The 27,988-nt window shown below is 41.6% G+C and overlaps 1 protein-coding gene, 1 long non-coding RNA gene and 1 gene segment (V, D, J or C); 1 reads left to right on the forward strand and 2 right to left on the reverse strand.

The window, feature by feature from the left end:
• The window catches only part of LOC148148534 (uncharacterized), a 44,245-nt gene that overhangs the window by 5,579 nt on the left and 10,678 nt on the right, over positions 1 to 27,988 (forward strand). The window lies entirely within an intron of this gene.
• LOC122555189 (T-cell receptor alpha chain V region 2B4-like) lies at positions 129 to 12,365 on the reverse strand. The segment is given in 4 exon segments: positions 129 to 323; positions 9,755 to 9,870; positions 11,879 to 12,229; positions 12,332 to 12,365. Coding segments are annotated over 4 exon segments (615 nt in total).
• trim45 (tripartite motif containing 45) overlaps positions 21,069 to 27,988 on the reverse strand; it is a 29,552-nt gene continuing 22,632 nt past the window's right edge. For 2 of the 5 annotated variants that reach the window (XM_043700929.2, XM_043700928.2), the window contains exons 5-6: positions 24,695 to 24,821; positions 21,069 to 22,991 (exon numbers count right to left, since the gene is read on the reverse strand). In XM_043700929.2, the coding sequence (XP_043556864.2) occupies positions 22,843 to 22,991; positions 24,695 to 24,821 (276 nt within the window). In that variant the 3' untranslated portion in view covers positions 21,069 to 22,842. Of the gene's footprint in view, positions 22,992 to 24,694; positions 24,822 to 25,722; positions 27,980 to 27,988 lie in introns of those variants that run through there. The other 3 variants (XM_043700931.2, XR_015758854.1, XM_043700930.2) reach the window with 3 other exon arrangements.

Consider the following 27,988-nt stretch of genomic DNA (forward strand, 5'->3'; position numbering starts at 1 on the left):
CGACTCTCACCATTAGCAGAGCTAGATAATTGAGGTAATGAAGAAGGATGAAGTATAGGGTTAAATACCACAGCATGTCAGAGAATAAAGACAGTCTACTTCTGTATTTTCCTCAATTTTAAAATCAAGTTAGCATGAACAAGTGAAAACTACTGAACATGCAAGGTGCCATTTTGAATATGGTGCATATACGTACCTTTATTTCATGTTTAGTAGAATTTCTCAATGAGGAGAAAGTAACATAGGAGCAGAACGAACAAAATGTAGCGAATGATTGACAGGGAAGAGCCCAAAGTGGTCTTGACTTCTGCAACATAACCAGACTGAATAAAATATAATCCTTCAAATGTAAGAAAATATGATTTGTATCACAAAGTGAAATCCCAAATCTAAACTAACTCTGCAGGGGCATGGGAACCTAGACTGTAGCTTTAGGGTGCAGGACCTGGAGTGTAGGGAGGTTAGGAACATGGCATCAATCTCAAAGGAGGGTGCCTGTAAACAGGAAAGTGGCTTGAAGTGTGTATACTTCAATGCAAGAAGTATACGAAATAAGGTAGGTGAACTTGCAGCCTGGGTTGGTCCCTGGGACTTCGATGTTGTGGCTATTACGGAGACATGGGTAGAACAGGGACAGGATTGGCTGTTGCAGGTTCCAGGGTTTAAATGTATTAGTAGGGTCAGAGGTGGGGGTAAAAGAGGGGGAGGTGTGGCATTGCTTGTCAAAGATAATATTACGGAGGTGGAAAGGACGATGGATGAAGACTCGCCATCTGAGGTAGTTTGGGATGAGGTTAGGAATAGGAAAGGTGAGGTCACCCTGTTAGGAGTTTTCTACAGGCCTCCCAGTAGTCCTAGAGACGTAGAAGAAAGGATTGTGAGGATGATTCAGGAGAAGAGTGAAAGTAATAAGGTGGTTGTTATGGGGGACTTTAACTTTCCAGATATTGACTGGGAAAGCTATAGCTCGAGTTCGTTAGATGGGTCGGTGTTTGTCCAATGTATGCAGGAGGGTTTCCTGACACAATATGTTGACAGGCCAACAAGAGGTGAGGCCATACTGGATTTGGTTCTGGGTAACGAACCAGGCCAGGTGTTAGAATTGGAGGTAGGTGAGCACTTTGGGGACAGTGACCACAATTCGGTGACTTTTACTCTAGTGATGGAGAGGGATAAGTGTGCACTGCAGGGCAAGAGTTATAGCTGGGGGCAGGGAAATTATGATGCGCTGAGGCATGACTTAGGATGTGTGGCTTGGAAAGGTAGGCTTCAAGGGAAGGGTGCAATTGATATGTGGAGCTTGTTCAAGGAGCAACTATTGAGTGTCCTTGATAAGTATGTACCTGTCAGGCATGGAGGAAAGGGTCATGTGAGGGAGCCATGGTTTAATAAGGAATTGGAATCCCTTGTTAAAGGGAAAAGGGCGGCCTATGTAAAGATGAGGCACGAAGGTTCAATTGGAGCGATTAAGAGTTATAAGGTAGCCAGGAAGGATCTGAAGAGAGAGCTAAGAGCAGCAAGGAGGGGACGTGAGAAGTCCTTAGTTGGTAGGATTAGGGAAAACCCAAAGACTTTCTATAGGTATGTCAGGAATAAAAGAATGACTACGGTATGAATAGGTCCAGTCAAGGATAGTAGTGGGAAGTTGCGTGTGGAGGCTGAAGAGATTGGGGAGACACTGAATGAATACTTTTCGTCAGTATTCACTCAGGAACAGGACATTGTTGCCGATGTGAATACTGAGCCACAATTAATTAGAATGGACGGCTTTGAGGTATGTAGGGAAGAGTTGTTGGAAATTCTGGAAAGGGTGAAAATAGATAAGTCCCCTGGGCCTGATGGCATTTATCCTAGGATTCTCTGGGAAGCAAGGGAGGAGATTGCAGAGCCATTGGCCTTGATGATTATGTCCTCGTTGTCTACAGGAATAATGCCAGAAGACTGGAGGATAGCAAATGTGGTTCCCTTGTTCAAGAAGGGGAGTAGGGATAACCCGAGTAACTATAGGCCGGTGAGTCTCACTTCTGTTGTGGGCAAAGTCTTAAAGAGAATTGTAAGGGATAGGATTTATGAACATCTGGATAGGAATAATGTGATCTAGGATAGTCAGCATGGTTTTGTGAAGGGCAGGTCGTACCTCACAAACCTTAGTGAATTCTTTGAGAAGGTGACTAAGGAGGTGGACGAGGGTAAAGCGGTAGATGTGGTGTATATGGATTTTAGTAAGGCGTTTGATAAGGTTCCCCATGGTAGGCTACTGCAAAAAATATGGAGGTATGGCATTGAGGGTGAGTTGGAGGTTTGGATTAGGAATTGACTGGCTGGAAGAAGACAGAGGGTAGTAGTTGATGGTAAAGGTTCATCTTGGAGTGCCGTTACTAGCGGTGTTCCGCAAGGATCTGTTTTGGGACCATTGATGTTTGTCATTTTTATAAATGGCCTGGAGGAGGAGCTAGAAGGTTGGGTGAGCAAGTTTTCAGATGATACGAAAGTCGGTGGAGTTGTTGACAGTGAGGAAGGATGTGTCAGGTTACAGCGGGATATAGATAAGCTGCAGAGCTGGGCAGAAAGGTGGCAAATGGAGTTCAATGTAGCTAAGTGTGAGGTGATTCACTTTGGTAAGAGTAACAAAAAGATGGGGTACTGGGCTAATGGTCAGATACTTGGTTGTGTGGATGAGCAGAGGGATCTTGGTGTCCATGTACACAGATCTCTGAAAATTGCCACCCAGATAAATAGTACGGTGAAGAAGGCATATGGCGTACTGGCTTTTATTGGTAGAGGAATTGAGTTCCGGAGTCCTGAGGTCATGTTGCAGTTGTATAAGACTCTGGTGCGGCCGCATCTGGAGTATTGTGTGCAGTTTTGGTCGCCATACTATAGGAAGGATGTGGAGGCACTGGAACGGGTACAGAGGAGGTTTACCAGGATGTTGCCTGGTATGGTAGGAAGATTGTATGAGGAAAGGCTGAGGCACTTGGAGCTGTTTTCATTGGAGAAAAGAAGGTTTAGGGGTGACTTGATAGAGATGTACAAGATGATTAGGGGTTTAGATAGGGTTGACCATGAGAACCTTTTTCCACGTATGGAGTCAGCTATTACGAGGGGGCATAGCTTTTAATTAAGGGGTGGTAGGTATAGGACAGATGTTAGGGGTAGATTCTTTACTCAGCGAGTCGTGAGTTCATGGAATGCCCTGCCAGTAGCAGTGGTGGACTCTCCCTCTTTATGGGCATTTAAATGGGCATTGGATAGGCATATGGAGGTTAGTGGGCTAGTGTAGGTTACATGGGCTTGGATCGGCGCAACATCGAGGGCCGAAGGGCCTGTACTGCGCTGTATTTTTTCTATGTTTCTATCATTGATAAATGATGGAAATCAGCAGCCAGTCTTAAATATGGTGCGAAAAGAAGAGATCCCTTCAGATCTTTGTGTCATAAAATCTATTTTATGGAACAGACGAATGGAGGCTGACTCTCCTTATTCCTGCTCCTGCTCCTGGCAGTGGATTTTGTCCCAGCTCCTGCCAAAGCCCCAGCCTTTTCTTGTCTCCTCCGCCTCCTCTTCAGTGGCACATGTGCTACAGATGTTGGTATTGCATACAATATAGATAGTAATGACTGCATTGGTTCATGCACCAACATTTCTTGCAACCTGTCCTGTTGCAGGCAGCTGACTTCTGAAGTCATGTCTGCAGTGCACAGCAGCCATTTGGTGATGTAGGTAATCATTCCATTGAAAGAATTTCGAGCAATTAATAGTTAATCCAAGTTGCAAGAACTAGTTCAGAAAGAATTGGAAGGAATTAAAGGCTCATCTTTGAATATTATTTATTTATTCTAGGCATAATATTTCATTTGGAAAATATGAAAATAAAATATTTCTTTGGGTGTTCTTGACAATTTTAACACAATTGTCAAGTTCTGCAGAGTCATCTTGTGAGGACTCACTGCCGTCAGTTCCGTTCCTTTCCAAATACGGACGTTCCTTTTTGTCTCATTGCATTTCTTTTATTCCTGCCCACCCTCACTTATGATGAGACATAATTAAATTATCAACTGGCAATTCTGACGGGAAAGTGAAAAATAACAATAATATAATGCACCTACTTTCATAGAATTCATACTTGTGAATCACATCTATGAAAATTAAATTTAAGAAAGTTAGTATTAAGAAACAAACTTTCAGCAGTAAGTGTTTCAGAAGTGTGATCATTTTTCAATCTATTGTAATCACAATATATAAATATAAAGAAATGCATGACCTGTTAAAGTTTAATCTAAAAAAGTGGTCTATCTATCAACAGATACTCAGAATATCTCAGGAACAATGGTGCAGCTTAGGTAGTTGCTTTTGCCAAATTTTGCGACATTTACATCCAACCCTAGAAATTGATATAAGGAATAAATTTAAGGTGGCAAACAAAATCTTCACAGAGATCTGATCACAAAGTGTGGGGGAGTAGATTGGTGGAAGCACTGGAAGGGATGTCCCATGTTTCCAAGGTGAAATCACCACTATTTCTAATGTGCATGATTGAATTTGAGTTATTAATATGAAGTGTTAAAAGCTGATGAGTAGAAGGCATAATCACATCAAAAGAAGCAACTCAAACAATACAGAGCAATTTGCATAAAAATTATAAATGAGCAGAACAATGGCAAACTAAATTTATCCAGATAAAGTAACTCAAAATAAAAAAAGAAGCTTTATTGCAAATTCCATGGATAAAGCCAAAACAATCGTAGAAGTCTAAGTACAGTCATAATGTTGGAGAGTTGTACAGCACAGAAACAGAATCTTGGGTCCAACTTGTCCATGCTGAGTCCCATTTGTTAGCATTTGTCCCATTTCTCTCTAAACTCTTCCTATTCATGCATCCATCCAGATGCCTTTTCAGTGTTGTGATTCTACCAGATTGCAGCACCTCCTCTGGCAGCTCATTCCATAGACAAACCATCCTCTGTGTCTTTCTCAGCTTTTTTAATCCCAAACATTTTGCCTTCAATCCTCATCCCACCTCCTAGATGTCTGTAATGAATTCCAGCATACTGTAACCTATGAGTTTCAATTCCAGACAGGAAGAAATTGGGAATTATTCCTGTTAGCTGCAGTGGGCCTCAGACTGACAAATAGCCATCATCATGACAACTGCCCAGCCCCTCCCATCCGGCCACTTCCCCTGCTCCACCTTGTCATCAAAATGATATTTTCCAGAGTAGAGAAATGTAAGTAAAACTACTTTGCCTTTGATTTCAAACCCAAGTCAAATGTTGTCCTTTCCAAATGAAGGCATGGACATTCTTTTTTATAATCTGGTCACCATGGCAACAGGCAGAGGAAATGAGATGGTGTCATCTTGTTGTGCTTTACATGAATACTTAACGTGTCAACCTGCCCAGCCAATGAGGAATGGTAAATAAAAATCAATTAAGAGTATGACCTATACATTCCTGAAGAAGGGCTTATGCCCGAAATGTCGATTCTCCTGCTCCTTTGATGCTGCCTGACCTGCTGCGCTTTACAAGCAACACATTTTTAAGCTCTGATCTCCAGCATCTGCAGTCCTCACTTTCTCCTATGACCTATACATCCCAAACATTAGAATATATGTTAGAGGGAGTCATGACCAACAGTGCAAAGTAATTGTGAGATGACAAATTAACTACTGTGTGTAACCTTTGTTGCAGAAGCACAAGAGAGAGGATCAAGTACTAAATGCCACATGCAACAAACAACCAGGATGCTAATCTTTAGAAACTGGATTCTGGATTTGAGGCAATACTGGGAAAGGCTTTGATTTCTAGCCAGGGAAAAGAACATGTAAGGGGAGACCTTAGTAGAGTTTTTATGGTCATTTATCATTAAAATTATATATTTGATATATTATTTTAAGTTAAATTGTAAAAGTAGGACAATGAATATCAAAATCAATACTAAATCATAGATTGGTTACAGCACAGGAGATCTTTGTATCCAGGCTGTCTCACTGCAAATTTCTGGTCTTTTTCTGTAGCTGTGAACTTTTTTCTTTTGAGTTACTTGTCAATTCTTTTATATAAGCCATGATTGAATATGTTTCCACCATTTCAAGCAATGCATTCAATTCCTCCCCACTCACTATAAGAATAACTCCGCACTAAACTCTACTTTTTTTTTAACCATTCACCTTAAATGTTCTTTAATTCTCGGTTATTTTGTCAATGGAAACAGTTTCTGCCTCTCAACCCTATTCAGCCCCTCCTGACTTGAAAACTTCTATCACATCTCCTCTCAACCTTCTCCAAGGAGGACAATCCAGGTTCAAAGATGGTAATCATGAGATTACATCAGGTGCCACACAGTAGTACATTGTAGTGGAAGATTGGTAGGCAAAACCTTAAAGGAACAGTGGACTAATATAAAAAGGGCATGGATCACATAAGGTGAAACTACATCCCTCCTGACAAGGAAAGGTACGACAATCAAAGCCAAAGCTCCCAGGACAATGAAATACATAGAGGCTGGATTTTTGCTGCAGCCGACAGACACTGAGGAATCTGAGGGTGCATGCAACTCCTTACCAGGAGAATCCATGTGCCTCGGCCATTATTAAATGCTCAGAATGGCTCACATTCAGAATGCTGCTGAGGACGTGCCAGCATTGATTCATGTACCCCAATGAACTGGAGCAGCTGCCACTGACAGTGCTCTGTCACGCTCTCTTTCGTCCATGAGCAGAAACGTAAGAGAGTACCCAAAGAGGTGTAGGGTAACCTATCTTCATATCATTACCTTAAAAGAAGAGGGAGTATGAGTCAGAGTCATACACCATGAAGATGTCAGTCAGGGAAAAATTCGCACTCATAGTAGAGATGAGATTATAAATGACATTGCACTTATTAGGAGTTGTAATGTACTCCACATACTCAGCTGCACGCCAAACACCAATTTTCTTTGGAAAGCCTCATTCCAAGAGAGATATCTACTCTCCAATGCTAAATTTCATGATTTCTTCTCACACAGGTGCTAATATCCACCTCTCCCTCTCTATCTATAAGCCAACATGATCAGCAAACACTCATCATCACACCTTACAAATGCACGATCTGTACATTGCAGATATAATCGCAGAATCCCAACAGTGCAGATAGAGGTCAATCAGCTCACTGACTCTCAGCATCCCACCCAGACTGCCCTTGGCGGTACGGTGGCACAGTGGTTAGCACTGCTGCCTCACAGCGCCAGAGATCCGGGTTCAATTCCTGCCTCAGGTGACTCTCTGTGTGGAGTTTGCACATTCTCCCCGTGTCTGCGTGGGTTTCCTCCAGGTGCTCCGGTTTCCTCCCACAATCCAAAAATGTGCAGGTTAGGTGAATTGGCCATGCTAAATTGCCCGTAGTGTTAGATGAAGGGATAAATGTAGGGGAATGGGTCTGGGTGGGTTGCGCTTTGGCGGGTCGGTGTGGACTTGTTGGGCCGAAGGGCCTGTTTCCACACTGTAAGTAATCTAATCTAATCTAACCCCGCATTTACAAGAGCTAACCCACCTAACCTGCAGATTCCTGGGCACTATGTGGCAATTTAGCATGGTCAAAGAGTGTGGTGCTGGAAAAGCACAGCCGGTTAGGCAGCATCCGAGGAGGAGGAGAATCGATGTTAGGGGCATCAGGAATGATGAACGGCTTATTCTCCTGCTCCTCGGATGCTGCTTGACCAGCTGTGCTTTTCCAGCACCAAACTCGTCGACTCTGATCTCCAGTATATGCAGTCCTCACTTTCTCCTAGGCAATTTAGCATGGCCAATCCACCTAATCTGTACATGTTTGCATTCATCTTAGTGAATTCTCATATGCAATTAGATCACTGACTTTGGGTGAGGAGCATGAATCAGCCATCAGAATGTTGCAGACATAGAAGTGGACAATTCCCCCCAAAGGAGGGAGGACAAACATAGCTTTGCTGAGGTATGCAGATGTAGAGCCTCAGGAGTCCTAGGAATGCAGCTTCTGCCTTGTAATGTAGAAACACTTCTGTTACTGGTCTGAGTATCCCAAGGCTGTGCAGGATCATGAGCTGAAAGTGTAAGAATCCATCCAGTTCATGTGCATGGTTATGGCTCAGGGCTGTGTGTGTATAAGCCTCTCCAATGAAAGACTGGTGAACCATATGGTGAGTGAAAGGATTAAATGAGTTAAGCTTTAGCCATGCAGTCAGTCAGTAATACACAAAGCTAGCAAAGCATGGGGGAACTACAGATGTGTAAAGCAATGAAGAACAAAAAAGCATTCAGACTATCAAAGTTAGTGGCTCGAAGCCATATTTTCAGAGGCCTTAGGTGAAAAAACAGACAATGCCTATGAAAGATTATGGAAAACAAAGATAAAATGGGACATTTGGATCTTAAAGTGTGGGGATTGTAATATAAGTGCTTAATCTGTATAAAGCTTGAAGATTTTCTGTAAGCCAACAGACTGAGCTTGAAGCTTCGTATTAAGGCTTTCCCTTCACATATGTGTCTGAAACAAATGATTGCTGTCCTGTTTTCCTGAAATCCTGTATTCATTTATTTAGTACACCTACAACATTGAGCCATTGGTGGCAGCACCTTCAATGCATAAAGGAACTGTGTGCTGATGTCCACAGGATGCAGCCTCATGTTTTCTAGATTGACAATGGCATTGGCAGCACCTTAATATTTCAAGAGGGTCTCAGTTGGGCCCCTGCTGATACTCCCCTCCAGACATCAGAGTGCACACCAAGAACCACGGAGAAACCATGTGGCATTCCTTGTGAGGTGACTGCCTTTGCGTCTGTGCAGCAGAGCCAGGATGAGGAAGCTTGCCTTACAATGATTCAAAAGCAGTTTCCTCTGGCAATCCCCCACCCATGATGAGGTTAACCACCACAGACATCTCAGCTAAGACGAGTCAACAGGATGCTTCCACCTCCTTTCAGTCTACAAGGAGTGGACCAAATAGAATCAGCCAATAGGAAAAAACTACTCTATTCGGCTGAGCATTGAAATTGCATTTTCTCCTTGTTACAGCTTTGTCATGTAATAATGTTTTCCAAATATAGTATAAATACTGACACTTGAAGGCATGGTTATGAGTCGACCTTTTTGATGGTAAAACATGAAGAAGGGTGATAAAGTGGTGATAGAGTTAAAGGATTCCTCAGCATTAATACCAAGGGACAATGTGCATCATTCATTGGCAGTAAGTGTGTGCATGTTCCAGGCTGCGTTAGTGGAATGCCAAGGGACTTTTTTTTTGTTAGCTCATTTATGGATGTGGATGTAACTGGCTCAGCCAGCATTTATTGTCCATTCTTAATTACCACTGAGCAGTTAAGAGTTAACCATATTTCTGTGTCTGGAACCATATGTATACTAGATCAGATAAGGACAGCAGTTTCCTTCCCTAAAATACATAAGTGAACTGAACAGATATTTACAAAAATTGACAGTCACCATTACTCATCATTAGGTTGGCTTGTTTTAAAATTTCAGATTTTTATTGATCCAAATTTGACCATCTGTTATGGTGGGATTTGAATACATATCCCCATAAAATTTACCTGGGGTCCTGGGATTGTTCTCCTTAAAGAGAAGATTGAGAGGAATTTTGATAGGTATGAAACATCGTGAGGGGTCCAGAGTCGAGATAGTTTCCATTGCCAAAATTGTGGGGACCAGAGGAAAACTTTCTGAAAAGTTAGCAAATTTCCAAAGGTATTTAGATAATCACTTTGTGGGAGGGTTAAAAAAAACTGCAGGGGTACAGGCATGGGGAAGGCTGCGCTGCTCCTGCAGAGAAAGAGAACTGATGGTCTTCTGTACTTCTGCAATCTTTCCACCATTGAGTATTATTGTAACAGCGTATATTTCTGAAATAGCAACCAAAGGACATTTGCTGCTGTTATAATTTAATTGCGCTTTAATTTTGTAGAAATTCTAAGAAGGAATGCATTATGGTGTGTACAATTAAATCTTACATCTAAAACAATTTCCCCAAAGTTGGCCGCTAAATGCCTTTCTGTGCTCAGTTTTGTGGCTGTTTTGTCACCTATATGTGAACACAATATCACTGGCTATTTTGGGTTCTTGTGGTCTGGTGACAGTGTGACTTGAGCTTCACCTAGATTCAAGTCTCACCCACTTCAGCGGTGTATTATAACAGGACGCTTAAAACATTTTATTAAAAAAGGCTCTCAGTTAAATTCGAATGATTTGGAGATGCCGGTATTGGACTGGGGTGTACAAAGTTAAAAATCACACAACACCAGGTTATGGTCCAACAGGTTTAATTGGAAGCACACTAGCTTTCGGAGCGACGCTCCTTCATCAGGTGATAGTGGAGGGCTTGATCGTAACACAGAATTTATAGCAAAAATTTACAGCGTGATGTAACTGAAATTATACATTGAAAAATTGATTGTCTGTTAAGTCTTTCATCTGTTAGAATACAGAGATAGTTTCACTTTTTTCATGTGTAAATCACAAAACCTTTTTTTTAAAGTTGCATTCTCGGGTTAGCTGTTAACAATGGTGATAGCTAGACAATATGTTGAAGGTGTTAGCCCCCTGTGTTCTCTGTCTATGACCTGATGTTTAGATTGATTCTAATCTAAAAAGTGAGATAACAGAGTTTTACAGAGGACACAGCTTAAAAATATGGGGTAGACCATTTAGAACAGAGATGAGGAGAAACTTCTTCACCCAGAGAGTGGTGGCTGTGTGGAATGCTCTGCCCCAGAGGGTAGTGGAGGCCCAGTCTCTGGATTCATTTAAGAAAGAGTTGGACAGAGCTCTCAAAGATAGTGGAATCAAGGGTTATGGAGATAAGACAGGAACAGGATACTGATTAGGAATGATCAGCCATGAACATATTGAATGGCGGTGCAGGCTCGAAGGGCTGAATGGCCTACTCCTGCACCTATTGTCTATTGTTTATTACATAAATTCATGCAGTTTTTGAGCTGAGAGTTCTACATGAATGCATGCAGTTTTTGAGCAAAGTACAATGTAACCCTGCAAGTACAAATTCACCCCACAAAATATATGTGTGCACATGGGTCTTTGTCTGTGTGTGTGTCTGTCTGGGGTGGGGGTTGTGAGTGTGAAAAAGTGTGTGTGTGTGTGTAGTGAGTGCAGAGTGTCTTAAGTCTGTGAGGGGGTGCATGTGTGAGTGTGGGAGTGTGTGTCTATAAGGGTTTGTGTGAGTGTCTGTGTGCGCGTCTGTGTGTACCTGTGTCCGTGTGTATGTGAGAGTGTGTGTGTGTAGGGATATCTGTGTGTGTGTGTGTAGTGCAATGGTGACCACCTGTAATGTGACATGAACCCAAGGTCCCGGTTGAGGCCCTCCCTATGGGTACCGAACTTAGCTATCAGCCTCTGCTCGGCCACTTTCCTCTGCTGCCTGTCCCAAAGTCCACCTTGGAGGATGGTCACCCGAAGTTCGAAGTTAAATTCGAGGCCGAGCCATTCACTGGGAATGGTTGACTAGTAGAAAAGGACGAGTTCTGAGGAAGTAACTGGATTCGAAACGTTAACTCTGCTATCCTCTCACAGATACTGCCAGACGTGCAGATTCACCAACAATATCCGTTTTTGTGTTGAAAAAGGATTGTTCAACTGACGCTACTGTGTTGAACAATCCTTTTTCAACACAAAAACACCAGACAGTGGAGTATGTTCCACACCGCTGTCAGAACAGCCTGGAGGGAGCTCTTTATGGCTTGATTACAGACTTTCTCACATTCTTATGTTAATAGGTCATAAACAGAACAAGTGAGGCATGTAGGACTTTCCGCTGTACAAAATGTGCTTTTTTAGAGGCCAATTCAATGCCTAACCCAAACTTGTAGGGAGTTTCATCGAGGTATTTTCCCTTACCTTGAATAATTAGGCGAGTCCCAGTGCCAGTGATCTTTCTTGGATGTGAACCTCCATGAATGGCCATGTTACAATAATACAAACCGCTGTCAGCATAACGAATGTCTTCAATGATCAATACGCTGTGGAAACTAGGCACGTTGCTACTGAAGAAAGTGATACGACCATCTTCCTCAGTACTGACATTTCTCACTTGCGATTCACTAAATGTTATTTCAATGTGATGCCAATAGAAACTGCCATTCACTGCATTGCCATTGTGTTGTAGAAGGCAAGAGAAACGGGCAGAATGGGCTTCCTGCAGCCTCAGTGATGAGGGAGATTGTAGCAGCTCCAGTTCAGTGGCAGCACCTATTACAACACAATTTTGTAGATAGTAAAAAAAACTTGATCCATTCTAATACGAAATGATTAATCATGCATGTTACTTAAAAGTAAAATTGATGTACTCACTGACTGAAAACACAAGCAACATAACAGTCAACATCATGCCTTGGTCACAGTGACAAAAACAACCACACATTTTTGCTGAACCAACGTCACTGTCCAACAATGTTGCATTAATTTCATTTCCTCTTCTGTAATAGAAAAAGCTTTTCCATGACTAAAATTGTTTCCAGTAATGTCCCTTTTTGTTCAAATATTCTGTTGAAAAATCTATTTGGTCCATGAATTTCTGAGAATTTAAAGAACATTTCCAAAAATATTGGTTATCAGTTGATTCATCGAGGGTCAGGTCAGTGATGTATTTTTATAAAATTACATACTTTTAGAGGTTAGTTTTTGGCAAGAAGCACCCTATCTGATTTGCTGCACTGAATGTTACTTGGTCTAATGCCACCAGAACAGAATAGGCCATGAAATGAGCTCACAGAATTTTATATGATCAATCTTTTAATGTGGAGAATAGGGGAAGACTATTTGGTCTAGTTGGAGAGTCAACGACAAAGATTAATCAATTTAAAATAACAATTAAGAAAATGAAGAGAGACTAGGAGAGATATAATTATACAGTAGGTTATTAAAGAGTAGCATGCATAGTCACTGTGAGTAATTGTATTTTTAAAGGAAAAATGTAAATAAGTATAAGATGAATATGCAAGCTATAGATTAGATTACCTACAATGTGGAAATGGGGCCTTCAGCCCAACTAGTCCACACTGACCCTCTGGAAAGTAACCCACCCATACCCACTGACTAATGTGCCTAACACTGTGGGCAATTTAGCATGACCAATTCACCTGACCTGCACATCTTTAGACTGTGGGAGGAAACCCATACAGACACAGGGAGAATGTGCAAACTCCACACAGACAGTAGCCTGAGGCTGGAATTGAACCTAGGACCTGTGCTGCTGTGAGGTAGCAGGGCTAACCACTGAGCCACCGTACCACCTCAATAGAGTACATTGGGGTCTAAATAAACTGAAACCTATGCTGGTAACCTTGCATGGTTCCAAATGGCATGAAAGGAGATTGAATACATGTAAAGCAAAAATGTTGTCATACTTTGCAACTTGACCTCTTGCCTCAGTTTTGTTGTTGCAACTAAATTGGTTCCTTAGTAGTAAAGAATTTGAGAATTGCTGAATACAAATTAAGACAGGCTTTGAAGCTTTGCATCTTGCACTCACCAGGACAAATGCAAGTATACCAAACTTCAAAGGGAGTAATAATTTATACTTCATGAGCAAGTGGTGCTGATTGGTTGCCAAATCAATTCTGATTGGTAGAAGCATTGTTGTGAAGAGTGACGAAGGACATCATAGTCCCCATACTTTTTCTTTTAATTCAAAAAAATACAATGACTGGACATTTTTTTCTGCTTACAAAGGACAGGTCATTCTATTTTAACAAATAGAAGTGAACCGCATTGCAAGGCTGATTGATAATTTTAGAGTGGTTGTTTGTGTAATCTTCAAGTGATTGGGAATGTTCAAGAAATGCTGTCCAATCACAGAACCACATTGAAAGTGAGATATGGGCCAGAATCTTACAGCAGCCTGAATTATCTGGGCCATTGTAAGAAATGTGGCAGAATTGCACAATAAATCCAGTGAGGCCTACCTCAATATTGGGAGTAACCTGATGCATCTTTTAAATAAGATTCGGGCATTGAGGTGATATTCTCGCTCAGGACCAGTGATTGCCTGTAGAGGGGGATTATTGTTTGTTAACGACTTTATTAAATACACATCTCACCTCATTAATATGTATGTTTCCATCCTACCTTCCACGGCAAGCAAATTTGATGCTAGTAAATCTCAATATGAAAATCAGACCAAGTATCTACCAACATTAGCTTGCCATGGACTGTTAAGAGCCTCTATATTGGACCCCAGGCCCCAACATTTCAGGGCGCACTTCATAGGAACTGGTCATATACATCACATGTCAAAGGACATATGCCTCTGGGACTTTCATGACACATATCCAATCCACTTACTGTTTGTTAGTGTGCTTCAATATGCACCTTGAGGCAAAACAACAACTATCATTGTAATGTTGCAGCAAGGTCACTCTACACTCAGAAACACAGAACCCAGCTCATGGACTTGCATTTACAGCTGTTTGCTCACTCTTCTCATAGTGCTCACTCTCCGTGAGCCTATCTTGAAACTCAAAGTTATCCCTGCCTTGCCTTGAGTTTTTGTGCTTTACCCTCTCAATGAGAGACACCAGGCTCTCAGTACTGCTGGCTTGCAGTGCTGTTTAGTGCAGGCACAAAGCCAAGAAACCTGTTATGCTTGTTAGTAGTCCTCAGTCAGGTCAAAGCCTTCGATTGCAGGATCCCAACAAGTAAGTCAAGGCCAGCTTTCAATAGCAAGCTAGGGGCTGGACATGGTCAATCAGCCACACAGTGCAGTCAGAGTTAGGATGCTCTCTTCAAAAGGGAGAGACGTTTTCCTTGAGAGGGACTGGTGTTAAGGGAGATTAAATAGGTGACACACGCATTACATCTGGCGTAGGTCGGCAGATCTCCCAACCAAGAGAGTAGGCAGTGCAGAGGACATGCAGGGTTTGTGATGGTGTGGGTTTGAGTGGGTAAGAGCAAGTGAGGGAAGATGTTGCAGGTAACAATAAGAGCTGTAGAACATGAGCCTTGTTGGAAGGTAGGTATGGCAGTTGAAGTAGAGTGAGTGTGAGGTATCTGAGAGAAGATAGTGACACAGAGTGAAGAAGTCAAGGCCAAAGGGGGGAAGTTATGTGTGGAGTAAGAGAAAATGGATGAGATTCTTAATGAGTACTTTGCATTGGTATTCACTGAGGAGAGAGACAGGACAGATGTTGAGGTTATAGATAGATGTTTGATTATTCTAGATCAAGTCGGCATAAGGAGAGAGTAAGTGTAGATATTCTAAAACACCTTAAGGTGGACAAGTCCCCAGGTCCAGATGGGATCTACCCCAGGTTGCTGAGGAAAGCAAGAGAGGAAATAGCTAGGGCCTTAACAGGTATCTTTTCAGCATCATTGAACACTGGTGAGGTCCCAGAGGACTGGAGAATTGCTAATGTTGTCCCTTTCTTTAAGAAGGGTAGCAGGGATGATCCAGGTAATTATAGACCAGTGAGTCTGATGTCAGTGGTAGGAAAGCTGCTGGGCAACATACTGAGGGATAGGATCTATTTCCATTTGGAAAAAAAATGGGCTTATCAGTGATAGGCCCAGGTTTTGTGCAGGGATGGTCATGTCTTACCAACTTAATAGAATTTTTTGAGGAAGTGACAAAATTGATTGATGAGGGAAGGGCTGTAAATGTCATATACATGGATTTCAGTAAGGTGTTGATAAGGTTCCTCATTGTAGGCAAATGGAGAAAGTGAAGTCGCATGGGGTCCAGGGTGTACTAGCTAGATGGATAGAGAAATGGCAGATGGAGTTCAATCCAGGCAAATATGAGGTGGTGCATTTTAGAAGATCCAATTCAAGAGCAAACTATACGGTAAATGGAAATGTCCTAGGGACAATTGATGTACAGAGAGATTTGGATGTTCAGGTCCATTGTACTCTGAAGGTGGCAATGCAGGTCGATAGAGTGGTCAAGAAGGCACACGGCATGCTTTCCTTCAACGGATGGGGTGTTGAGTACAGGGGTTGCAAGTCATGTTACAGTTGTATAAGATGTTGGTTCAGCCCACATTTGGAATACAGTTCTGGTCGCCACAATACCAAAAGGATGTGGATGCTTGAAGGTGAAGAGGAGGTTCACCAGGATGTTGCCTGGTGTGGAGGATGCTAGCTAGGAAAAGAGGTTGAGTAGGTTAGGATTATTTTCATTAGAAAGAGAGAGGTTGAGGGGGGACCTGATAGAGGTCTAAAATATCATGCGAGGTATTGACAGGGTGGGTAGCAAGAAGCTTTTTCCCAGAGTGAGGGACTCAATTACTAGGGGCCATGAATTTAAGGTGAGGGGGAGAAGTTGAAGGGAGATATGCATGGAAAGTTCTTTATGCAGAGGGTGGTGGAAGCCTCGAATGTGCTGCCAGCGGAGCTGGTAGAGGCGGGCACGATAGTATCATTTAAGATATATCTAGACTGGTATGTGAATGGGCAGGGAGCAGAAGAACACTGATTCTTAGAAAATAGGTGAGAGGTTTAGATACAGGATCTAGATTGGAGGGCCAAAAGGCCTGTTCTTGTGCTGTAATTTTCTTTGTTGTCATTGTCTTTCTTCCAATATTGCTGCCATTGTCTGGTGTTGAGGCTTCCACTGCTGGTCCAGGGGGATGAGGATATGACCCTCTGCACCACCTTGATCAGCAGAAAATCCAGGTCCCTGCCAACTCTTTCTTGCCATATATGTTTGGAAAAAATGTCAGCAAATATGTGGGGTACGTCCAGTCAAAGAGTGCTTGTCCAGATACACAGCACTGTTTTAAAGATGGCACCTCTTCAGGGAGATCCCAGCAGTGGTGAGTGCATCTGGGCACAACGTGTGGTTCAATGGGTTTAGAATCAGGCTCAGGGCACCAACGTGTATTAAGATTAAACTTACACAAAGAAAAAGCAGGGTAAATTGCACTTATTTCTCTTCCAACATGTTCAAAGACATTGATTGTGTTTGACCAAGTTTTGTACAGTGAAAAGTTTAAGTTGTAATCATGATTGTTATGTGTCTAAACTTCTTTTATTAAGTTCTAAGTAAATGAAATCCTTTAAAAATATGGAGGTAATTGGATATAACAGTCAATGTTAAGACACACAAAAAAACAGGAGCAGAAATAGACTACTCAGTCCCATGAGCGTGGCCTGCTATTTGATAAGATCATGGTTAATATGTTTATGTTTCAAATGCAACATTACCATCTACCCTGATACCATTTGATCCCCTTACCCAACAAGAATCTGTCTGTTTCTGATTTACAAATATTCAATAACTCCTCCTTGACTGCCTTGTGAAGTAGACAGATGTAAAGTCACACAATGCTCTGAGAGAAAACAAAAATCTCCTAATCTCGAAAAGTCATAAAATGGTAACTCCAATTTTTAAAATAGTGCCCCCTAATTCTGGACTGACTTACAAAAGGAAACATTCTCTCCATGTCCATATTGTCAAGACCAGTTAGGATCTTATACACTTCAAATAATCATTCGACACACTTCTGAACTTCAGTAGAATCATGCTTGATAAGATAACACACTCATTCTAGGTAACAATCCAGTAAACCTTCTCTGAACTACCTCAAATGCATTTACATCCTTCCTTAAATGAGGAGAACAAAGCTGCACACAGTATCCAAGAGGTCCCACCAATCCTCTGTATAACTGAAGTACAACTGAAGTAATGGGCGGCACGGTGGCACAGTGGTTAGCACTGCTGCCTCACAGCGCCAGAGACCCGGGTTCAATTCCCGACTCAGGCGACTGACTGTGTGGAGTTTGCACATTCTCCCCGTGTCTGCGTGGGTTTCCTCCGGGTGCTCCGGTTTCCTCCCACAGTCCAAAGATGTGCAGGGTCAGGTGAATTGGCCACGCTAAATTGCCCATAGTGTTAGGTTAAAGGGGTAAATGTAGGGGTAGGGGTATGGGTGGGTTGCGCTTCGGCAGGTCAGTGTGGACTTGTTGGGCCGAAGGGCCTGTTTCCACCCTGTAAGTAATCTAATTAATAAAAAAAAAATCTAATTAACTTCCTTAGTTTATGTTCAGTTTCTGTCATAATAAAGGGTAGTGTGCCATGAGGCTTCTTGATATGTGCTGTACCAGCCAATCTCATAACCCTGTTAGTTTGTTATGCCAAACAATCAGCCCTGATGTTTTTAAAAAGACCTTTGATGTGGTACCTTATTAAGTGCCTATTGGAACTCCAAGTACACCTAAATTAGATTAGATTAGATTACTTAGAGTGTGGAAACAGGCCCTTCGGCCCAACAAGTCCACACCGCCCCGCCGAAGCGCAACCCACCCATACCCCTACATTTATCCCTTACCTAACACTACGGGCAATTTAGCATGGCCAATTCACCTGACCCTGCACATCTTTGGGCCGTGGGAGGAAACCGGAGCACCCGGAGGAAACCCACGCAGACACGGGGAGAACGTACAAACTCCACACAGTCAGTCGTCTGAGGCGGATATTGAACCCGGGTCTCTGGCGCTGTGAGGCAGCAGTGCTAACCACTGTGCCACCGTGCCGCCCACAAAGTTTCCCCCTTACCCACAGGACATATTACTCCTTCAAATAACTCCAATAAATGGTTAAACACCATTCTCTTTCAGGAAACTATATTTAAGTGGGCAGCTATAATCTCTTCAATGATCAATTCTAACATCTTCTCCATGACAGATAAGGCCTTTAGTTTCCTGCCTTTCTCCCTTTTTAAAGGGTTATATTTGCAACTTTCCAGTCTGATGGAATCTTTTCTGAATAAAGGGACTTTTGGAAAATTAATCAGTAGATCTACATATGGACGTGGATTGGATTACCAGAAGACCACACAGGAGACTGCTAGATAGGAGTCTAAATTAGAGTGGTACTGGAAAAGCACAGCCAGTCAGGCAGCATCCGAGGAGCAGTCTAATCTAGACTCTGATTTCCAGCATCTGCAGTCCTCACTTTTGCCAGCTAGATAAGAGCCCATAGTATTAGGGGCAAAATACTGCCATGGATAGAAGATTGGCTGACTGACATAAGGCAGAGAGTAGGGACAAAGGGATATTTTTTGGAATGGCAGGCAGTGGATAGCGGAGTTCTGCACATTGGGACCACATTAAAGATCTGGATGAAATTGAGGGTATTGTTGCTAAATTTGCAGATTACACAAACATAGGTGTAGGGATAGATAGTGTTGAGGAAGCAAGAAGGCTGGAAAAGGCCTTGGACAGGCAAAGAGAGTGGACAAAGAATTGGCAGTTGGAATACAATGTGGAAGTGTGAGGTTATGCACTTTGGTGGGAAGAATAGAGGGGTCGGCTATTTTCTAAACTGGGAAAGACTTCAGAAATCAGACGTTCAAAGGGACTTAGGAGTCTAAGTTCAGGATTCTATTAATGCTAACATGCAGGTTTAGTTGTCAGTTATAAAGGCAAATGCAATGTTAGCATTCATTTCAAGAGGGCTAGAACATGACAGCAGAAATGTCCTGCTAAGGCAGACTGCATTTAAAATATTGAGAGCAGTTTCGGGCCCCATCTCGAAGAATGGATGTGCTGGTATCGTAGGGTGTCCAGAATAGGTTTACAAGAATGATCGTGGGTTGAAGGGGTTGTCATATGAGAACTGAGGACTTTGCTTCTGTACTCGATGGGGTTTAGAGCATTGGGGAGGAATCTCATTGAAACTTACTGAATGCAGAGAAGCCTGGATAGAGTGGACATTGAGAAAATGTTTCCAGGAGTAAGAAAGACCAGAACCTGAGGCCACAGCCTTAAGAGTGAAGGGATGACCCTTTACAACTGAGGCGAGAAGGAATTTCTTTAGCCTGAGGTAGTTAGTCTGTGGAACTCATTGTTGCAGAAGGGTGTGGAGGCAAAGTCATTGAGTGCACTTAAGACAGGTTCTTGATTAGTGAGAGGATTGAAGGTTATGGGGAGAAGGCAGAAGACAGGGGTTGAGAAATATATCAGCCATAATCAAATAACGGAGAAGACTGCTTCTATAACTTATGGTCCTGTGGTCTTATGGTGTCTATGACCTTATTAGCAACATCTCTTAATATCCTAGAATGAAGTCCATCTGAACCTGGAGACTTGTCAGCCCACAATTTCATTAGTTTGCTTATTACCATTTCCCTTGAGATTGCAATTTCACAAAGTTCTTTTCTCCTTTTCACCTCATGATTTAAGCTAAACTGGAATTACTTTCTCTATCCTCTGTAGGAAGAAAGAAATATATATTTATTCATTTCATTTTATTATCTACTATTAACTCCCTATCCTCATTCTTGAGAACAAACACTCTTTATTGACTCGTTCCTCTTTTAAATACCTATAGAAATTCCTGCAATGCATTCTTTTGTAAACTTTGTCTCATACTGTAATTTCTTCCTCTTTATTAACCTTTTCTTCATGCACAGACATTTTTATATTCTGACAAGTAATCTGATCTTTCACTCAACTTTGCAGTTATATGCCTTTTCCTTAAGTTTGTTGATTCCCCTAACATCTTCAATCAGCCATGGTTGGTGGGAATCATTTGATTATGTTTCTTTATAGTTACATATTCTGAAATATCGCCTTAAATGCTTGTTGCTGCTTTTCGATTGATCATCCCCTGGCCTAGTATGCCAGTTTACTTCAGCTAACTCAGCTCTCATGTCTTTATTTAGGTTTAAAATACTAGTCTTAGACACATTGTTTCCCATTCAAGTTGAATGTAACATTCAAATCATATTGTGCTCATTATTACCTCGAGGTGCCTTTATTCTAAGGTCATTAATTAATTTTGTTATATCACACACAGTAACAATGTTGATGTAATCTGTTTTCTCATCAGTTCCAGAATGTGCTGCTCCAAGGATCAAAAAAAATTAAATAGACTGTTCCCCCATCTCAATAACAGCAGTCTGGTCTCATAATCTGAAGCATTTGGGCAGCTGTTGTCATCGGTCAAACTCAAGTCCTTTCCATACATGGTTATTGTAGTTTGGGTGTTTCTTGTGAACACTTGCTGTTACATTATAAGTATAAAAATATCAATCTATGTATGCCGGATGCAAGCACAGTCCAGAAATCAAACGGATAAAGCTTAATACATTGAAATTAGTTTTATTAAATGGGTTAAACATTGAATTTGTGCATTACATATAAATTAAAATTCAAGCTTTTAAAAGTCTGATGTACAAGTTTAAAAAAAACTAAATCACAATAAAGTAAATAAAGAAAATCCTGATGGATTTAAAAAAATCTAGCACTTCAACGTGGCACATTAAATTGCTTCAGCCGTCAGGCCATTTGTTTGTATTGGTCCATAAGTTTGAATGATCAAAACACTGTGTAGATTAAGCAGAGCCAATATAAAGGCTACCATAAGTAGCATGTTGTGTTAATCTAAGTGGTGAGTATAAAAGGTAGACAATAAAGTAACATCTCACACACTACTGATGGAATTTCATGTGGGTCGTCCATCACCCACACTTGCCCATCTCTAGCAATCATGATGAAGTTCCTATTCGACAGCAAGTATCCTTTTTTGAAAACCTGTACCTCCCCCAGCATCATTTATTTGCTGCACTACCACATCTTGGGTATCTTCCCTCACCCACTCCCCACTTTGCCCAAGGGTTGTCAGCCAGAGGCCAGCAGCTCGCAATATTGGTAGCAGTAATGGCAATGCCACCAATAGTGGCAGCTACTGCTGGTATTACAGTTAGTTGAGGGAAGGGAGAGCTTCATACCACCACAGACCCCTCCCTTTGCTTCCTGATGCTGGTTCCCTCTACATGCACTTATGGCAAGTTCCTCCACTCACTGCTAGCTGAATATCAATAATGATCTTATGAGGCCTTGAGAGGTTATTTAAGTGTCTCAATTGCTTTCTGGACACAGTAGCTGCGAACCCCATCCTAAAATGCACTGTTTATAATACAATGGTTGAAATAAACTTTAAGTATTTCAAATTGGCACAAAGCTGGTGTTAAAATGTACATTATATGGTTGACATTATTTGAAATTTATAAAATTGATTTAATTTTAATTGTGACTAGAGTATTGAGATCACTAAAGTTAATCTTTGCTTTGAGTATGAGCTACACTTCCATTCAGTATGAATCCATGTTAATATAGAGTATGCATGCAAAATGTGTATACTTTGGACAAATCTAAACTTAATGCACATACAAAATTACTGTGTTATTTAATTGGTTACATTTCTACAAATAGCACATGCAATATCTCCTTACCCAGATCTTTATTTCAAAAACATGTACCATTTAGTCAGAAAAAAGTCTGAATGAACCAAATTAAATTGAATCCATTGTTTGTCATCAAAGTATATCACAGTATTCCAAATGGCAGTTTCCATTAATGTTGCTCAGGCTGCGGTATTTTGATTACATCTCTAGTATTTTGAAATGATTTCTGTGTATTATAACATAATAATGCATTGCTTCTAGTACAAGGTAATTCATTAAAAAAACTAGATCCTTTATTACACTCTGTGCTGTAGAGTATTCATTTGTGAAATCTGCAACAAAATTACAGTAACTTCTTTGTTATTCCTAAATTGCAGATCTTTTTATTTGAAAAGGTGTTGGTTCAGTGAATGTTTAAGTTACTTCTCTTGGAATTATTACGGATAAATTAGTCCTTTTGACAAGACCCCAAAAGTAATTAACAATAGTTAGATCAGAACATTTCTATGTCTGTTCTCATCTTACATGAAAAACTATAGCAGGCATTAAACTGGCTGAGCTTTGAGCATACCTGAAGATCACAAAGTTTTCTAGATTGGCTGAACAGTCATTACTTCACTGCAAAATTTTCAAAGGTCAATGTTAGGTTTGTGGTTTTCATGTCTTGGTTTTGTTTTACAAAGCAATAGTTCTAACCAGACTCTGGTGAGAATTGCTATTTATTGTTCCAGGGCATTCTGAATGTTCAGTCAACTTTCCACAACAGGACCAGTGTGGCTGACCCGGGTGTCCTTTATGCCCATGTCCACAGCCTTGGTACCCACCTGCCAATTGAATACAAAGAACAAAGTTTCATAATACTGTAGATTCAACAATCCCTGTAAATTTTATGCAGTGTCATGTCAGAAACAATGCCCTTCATCACACTAACTACATTTCTACTTTCTATAAAAAGGCAAGGGTTTATGTTCAACCCTAATCTCTGAATTGTATTTTCTCAATAAGTTGTTGAGATTGGTGGGATTGTGGATAGTGAGGAACACTGTCAGAGGATACTGCCAGATATAGATTAGTTGGAGGCAAAAGTAGAAAAATGGCAGATGAAGTTTAATCCGGACAAATGTGAGGCGATGCATTTTGGAAGGACAAATACCAGTGAAAATTATACAGTGAATGGCAAAACCCTTAGCAGTATTGATATGCCGAGGGATCTGGGTGTGTAGTTCCACAGATCACTGAAGGTGGCAATGCAGGTAGATAAGGCAGTAGAACAGGGCTATGGCATGCTTGCCTTTAGTGCAAGAGGCATTGAGTAGAAGGATAGACAGGTTAGGCCACATCTGGAATATTGTAAAGTTCTGATCACCACACTACCAGAAGGATTTGGATGTTTTGAAGGTACAGAAAAGGTTTACCAGGATTTGGCCTGTTATGGGGGATTTTGCTATGAAGAAAGGTTGGATCGACTGGGTTTGTTTTCACTGGAACCCAGGAAGTTGAAGGGCGACCTGATAGAAGTTTATAAGATTGTGAATGGCACAGAAAGAGTGGAAAGTATGAGGTTTTCTTCCCAAGATGAAGGGGACAATTACTACGGGACACAGATTCAAGGTGTTGGGGGAAGTTTAAAAAAAAAAGATGTGAGGCAAGTTCTTCACACAAAGAGTGGTGAGTGGCTGGAATGTACTGTCAGAGGTGGTGGTGGATGCAAACACAATAGCAGCATTCAAACAGCACCTGAATGAATACATGAATAGGAAGGGAATAGAGGGAAACGGATTCTGTAAGTGAAGACAGTTTTAGTATGGAAGGACAAAATGTATGAGCGCAGACTTGGAGTGCCAAAGAGCCTACTTCTGTGCTGTAGTGTTCTTTGTTCTTTCATGAGCTGGATGGAACAGCATACATGAATAAGTCACCTTTTCCTCTCTGTTCACATTTAATTACTTCAAAACAATCATGTATAGCTTCAGAATCTACAAAAAAAACCTCCCATTTGCATAGATGATTTTTTACACTTTAAGAAAATAAATTAGGGAGGATTAATTTAAAAAGCTATTCTTTGCCAATATTATTTGTGCTGTTTCATTTTTTTCTATTTTGAAACATTATTTATATGGACTGTCAAATCACTTTTATTTACAACACAGTAAGAAATTTAAAAAAAAGATCAGTGAGTTGTGTTACTCACTTATAAAGTATATCAACAATGTATTAAAGAATCAGCAAATGTAAATTATAATGCAATCCATACTAAAATACATATTCTGAGGCGTGAGTCTATTATTAATTGTGTATTAAAATTGAGGCTTCATTGCATTCAGAAGATTAACATTAAAATAGTGTTTCACTCGCACCTCTCAGAATATAAAGCATATGAAACTATAGCTGTAGAATTGAGGGGTTCATGTTTGTATTGTTTATCTCTGTAAATGATCTTTTGAATGGATTTCGCCCCAGTCTTATCATTCAATGTCTGGCTATCTGCAATGGAACAATTACAAGTGAGATTTTCTATTAAACTCACCAGGCATTGTGCCTCTGCAACCACAACGGACATCCTTTTGTCCACCACTAGAACAGAATGTGCAGCAATGAAATATACCAGTGTGCTTATGGAATTTACTTGCGACTGTTACAGTGAATGGAGATCCCTGGGAAAAGAATAGCAGTTACCAAAGTTATGTTATACTTAATATATTAGCAAGTTTTGAGAAGATTTGTAGCGCAGGTTGAGGTTTTAGATGTATGTTTGCTCACTGAGCTGGAAGGTTCATTTCCAGACGTTTCATCACCCTATTAGGTAACATCTTCTCCTATTAGGGGGTGGCACGGTGGCACAGTGGTTAGCACTGCTGCCTCACAGCGCCAGAGACCCGGGTCCAATTCCCGACTCAGGCGACTGACTGTGTGGAGTTTGCACATTCTCCCCGTGTCTGCGTGGGTTTCCTCCGGGTGCTCCGGTTTCCTCCCACAGTCCAAAGATGTGCAGGTCAGGTGAATTGGCCATGCTAAATTTCCCCGTAGTGTTAGGTTAAAAAGGGGTAAATGTAGGGGTGTTGGTGGGTTTCGCTTCGGCGGGTGGGTGTGGACTTGTTGGGCCGAAGGGCCTGTTCCCACACTGTAATGTAATCTAATCTAATCTTCAGTGGGCCTCAGGCGAAGCACTGCTGAAAACTCCTGCTTTCTATTTACAGTCATAGAGACATACAGAACGGAAACAGACCCTTCGGTCCAACCCGTCAATGCCGACCAGATATGCCAACCCAATCTGGTCCCACCTGCCAGCATCCGGCCCATATCCCTCCACACCCTTCCTATTCATATACCCATCCAAATGCCTCTTAAATGTTGCAATTGTACCAACCTCCACCACTTCCTCTGGCAGCTCATTCCATACACGTATCACCCTCTGCGTGAAAAAGTTGCCCCTTAGGTCTCTTTTATATCTTTCCCCTCTCACCCTAAACCTATGCCCTCTAGTTCTGGACTCCCCGACCCCAGGGAAAAGACTTTGCCTATTTATCCTATCCATGCTCCTCATAATTTTGTAAACCTCCAAAAGGTCACCCCTCAGCCTCCGACGCTCCAGGGAAAACAGCCCCAGCCTTTTCAGCCTCTCCCTGTAGCTCAAATCCTCCAACCCTGGCAACGTCCTTGTAAATCTTTTCTGAACCCTTTCAAGTTTCGCAACATCCTTCCAATAGGAAGGAGACCAGAATTGCATGCAATATTTCAACAGTAGTCTAACCAATGTCCTGTACAGCCGCATCATGACCTCCCAAGTCCTGTACTCAATACTCTGACCAATAAAGGAAAGCATACAAAACGCCTTCTTCAGTTTCCTATCTACCTGCGACTCCACTTTCAAGGAGCTATGAACTTGCACTCCAAGGTCTCTTTATTCAGCGCCACTCCCTAGGACCTTACCATTAAGTGTATTAGTCCTGCTAAGATTTGCTTTCCCAAAACGCAACCTCGTATTTATCTGAATTAAACTCCATTTGCCACTTCTCAGCCCATTGGCCCATCTGGTCAAGATCCTGTTGTAATCTAAGGTTACCCTCTTCGCTGTCCACTTCACCTCCAATTTCGGTGTCACTTGTAAACTTACTAACTGTACCTCTTATGCTCGCATCCAAATCATTGATGTAAATAACAAAAAGTAGAGGACCCAGCACCGATCCTGGTGGCCCTCCACTGGTCACAGGCCTCCAGTCTGAAAAACAACCCTCCACCACCACCCTTTGTCTTCTACCTTTGATCTAGTTCTGCATTCAAATGGCTAGTTCTCCCTGTATTCTGTGAGATTCAACCTTCATAACCAGTCTCCCATGGGGAACCTTGTCGAACACCTAACTGAAGTCCATATAGATCACATCTACTGCTCTGCCCTTATCAATCCTCTGTGTTACTTCCTCAAAAAATTCAATCAAGTTAAGACATGATTTCCCATGCACAAAGCCGAGAATTTATTTGTTTAGGTTTCTTTAGGTTGGTGATGTCATTTCCTGTGGTGAAGTCATTTCCTGTTCCTTTTCTCAGGGGGTGGTAGATGGGATCTAACTCGATGTGTTTGTTAATAGAGTTCCGGTTGGAATGCCATGCTTCTAGAAATTCTCATGCGTGTCTTTGTTTGGCTTGTCCTAGGATGGATGTATTGTCCCAGTCGAAGTGGTGTCCTTCCTCATCTGTATGTAAGGATACTAGTGAGAGAGGGTCATGTCTTTTTGTGGCCAGTTGGTGTTCATGTATCCTTGTGGCTAGTTTTCTGCCTGTTTGTCCAATGTAGTGTTTGTTACTGTCCTCGCACGGTATTTTGTAAATGACATTAGTTTTGCTTGTTGTCTGTATAGTGTCTTTCAAGTTCATTAGCTGCGGTTTTAGTGTGTTGGTGGGTTTGTGGGCTACCATGATGCCAAGGGGTCTGAGTAGTCTGGCAGTCATTTCCGAAATGTCTTTGATGTAGGGGAGAGTAGCTAGGGTTTTTGGATGTGTTTTGTCTGCTTGTTTGGGTTTGTTGCTGAGAAATAGGCGGACTGTGTTCATTGGGTACCCATTCTTTTTGAATACATGGTATAGGTGATTTTCCTCTGCTCTGCATAGTTCCTTTGTGCTGCAGTGTGTGGTAGCTCGTTGAAATAATGTTCTGATGCAGCTTCATTTGTGGGTGTTGGGATGATTGCTTCTGTAGTTCAATATTTGTTCTGTATGTGTTGTTTTCCTGTAGACGCTGGTTTGAAGTTCCCCATTGGCTGTTCACTCTACTGTGACATCTAGGAATGGCAATTTATTGTCGTTTTCCTCCTCTTTAATGAATCTTATGCCAGTAAGGGTATTATTGATGGTCTTGAAGGTGTCCTCTAATTTGTTTCATTTAGTGATGACAAAGGTGTCATCCATGTAGCAGACCCACAGTTTGGGTTGGATGGTGGGCAGAGCTGTTTGTTCAAGTTTCTGCATTACTGCCTCTGCTAAGAACCCTGATATTGGAGATCCCATGGGTGTTCTATTGGTTTGTCTGTCGGTTTTGTTGTTGAAGGTGAAGTGGGTGGTAAGGCATAGGTCCACTATCTTGACGATACTGTCCTTGTTGATGAAGTTAGTGGCGATTGTTGCATGTGTCTTTGGGTCTTCTAATAGTGTAGTTAGTGTTTCCTTAGCCAAGTAAATGTTGATTGATGTAAACAGGGCTGTTACATCAAAGGAGACCATTATTTCATCCTCTCATATCTTAGTGTCTTTGATGGTCTTCAGGAATTCTGGGGTAGAGTGGATGGAGTGGCGTGATTCTTCTACTAACACATCCATCCTAGGACAA

The sequence above is a fragment of the Chiloscyllium plagiosum genome, unplaced genomic scaffold (genome assembly GCF_037043375.1).
Source record: "Chiloscyllium plagiosum isolate Xiang-an unplaced genomic scaffold, Cpla_swu_hap1 HiC_scaffold_12, whole genome shotgun sequence".
NCBI classification, from domain to species: Eukaryota; Metazoa; Chordata; class Chondrichthyes; order Orectolobiformes; family Hemiscylliidae; genus Chiloscyllium; species Chiloscyllium plagiosum.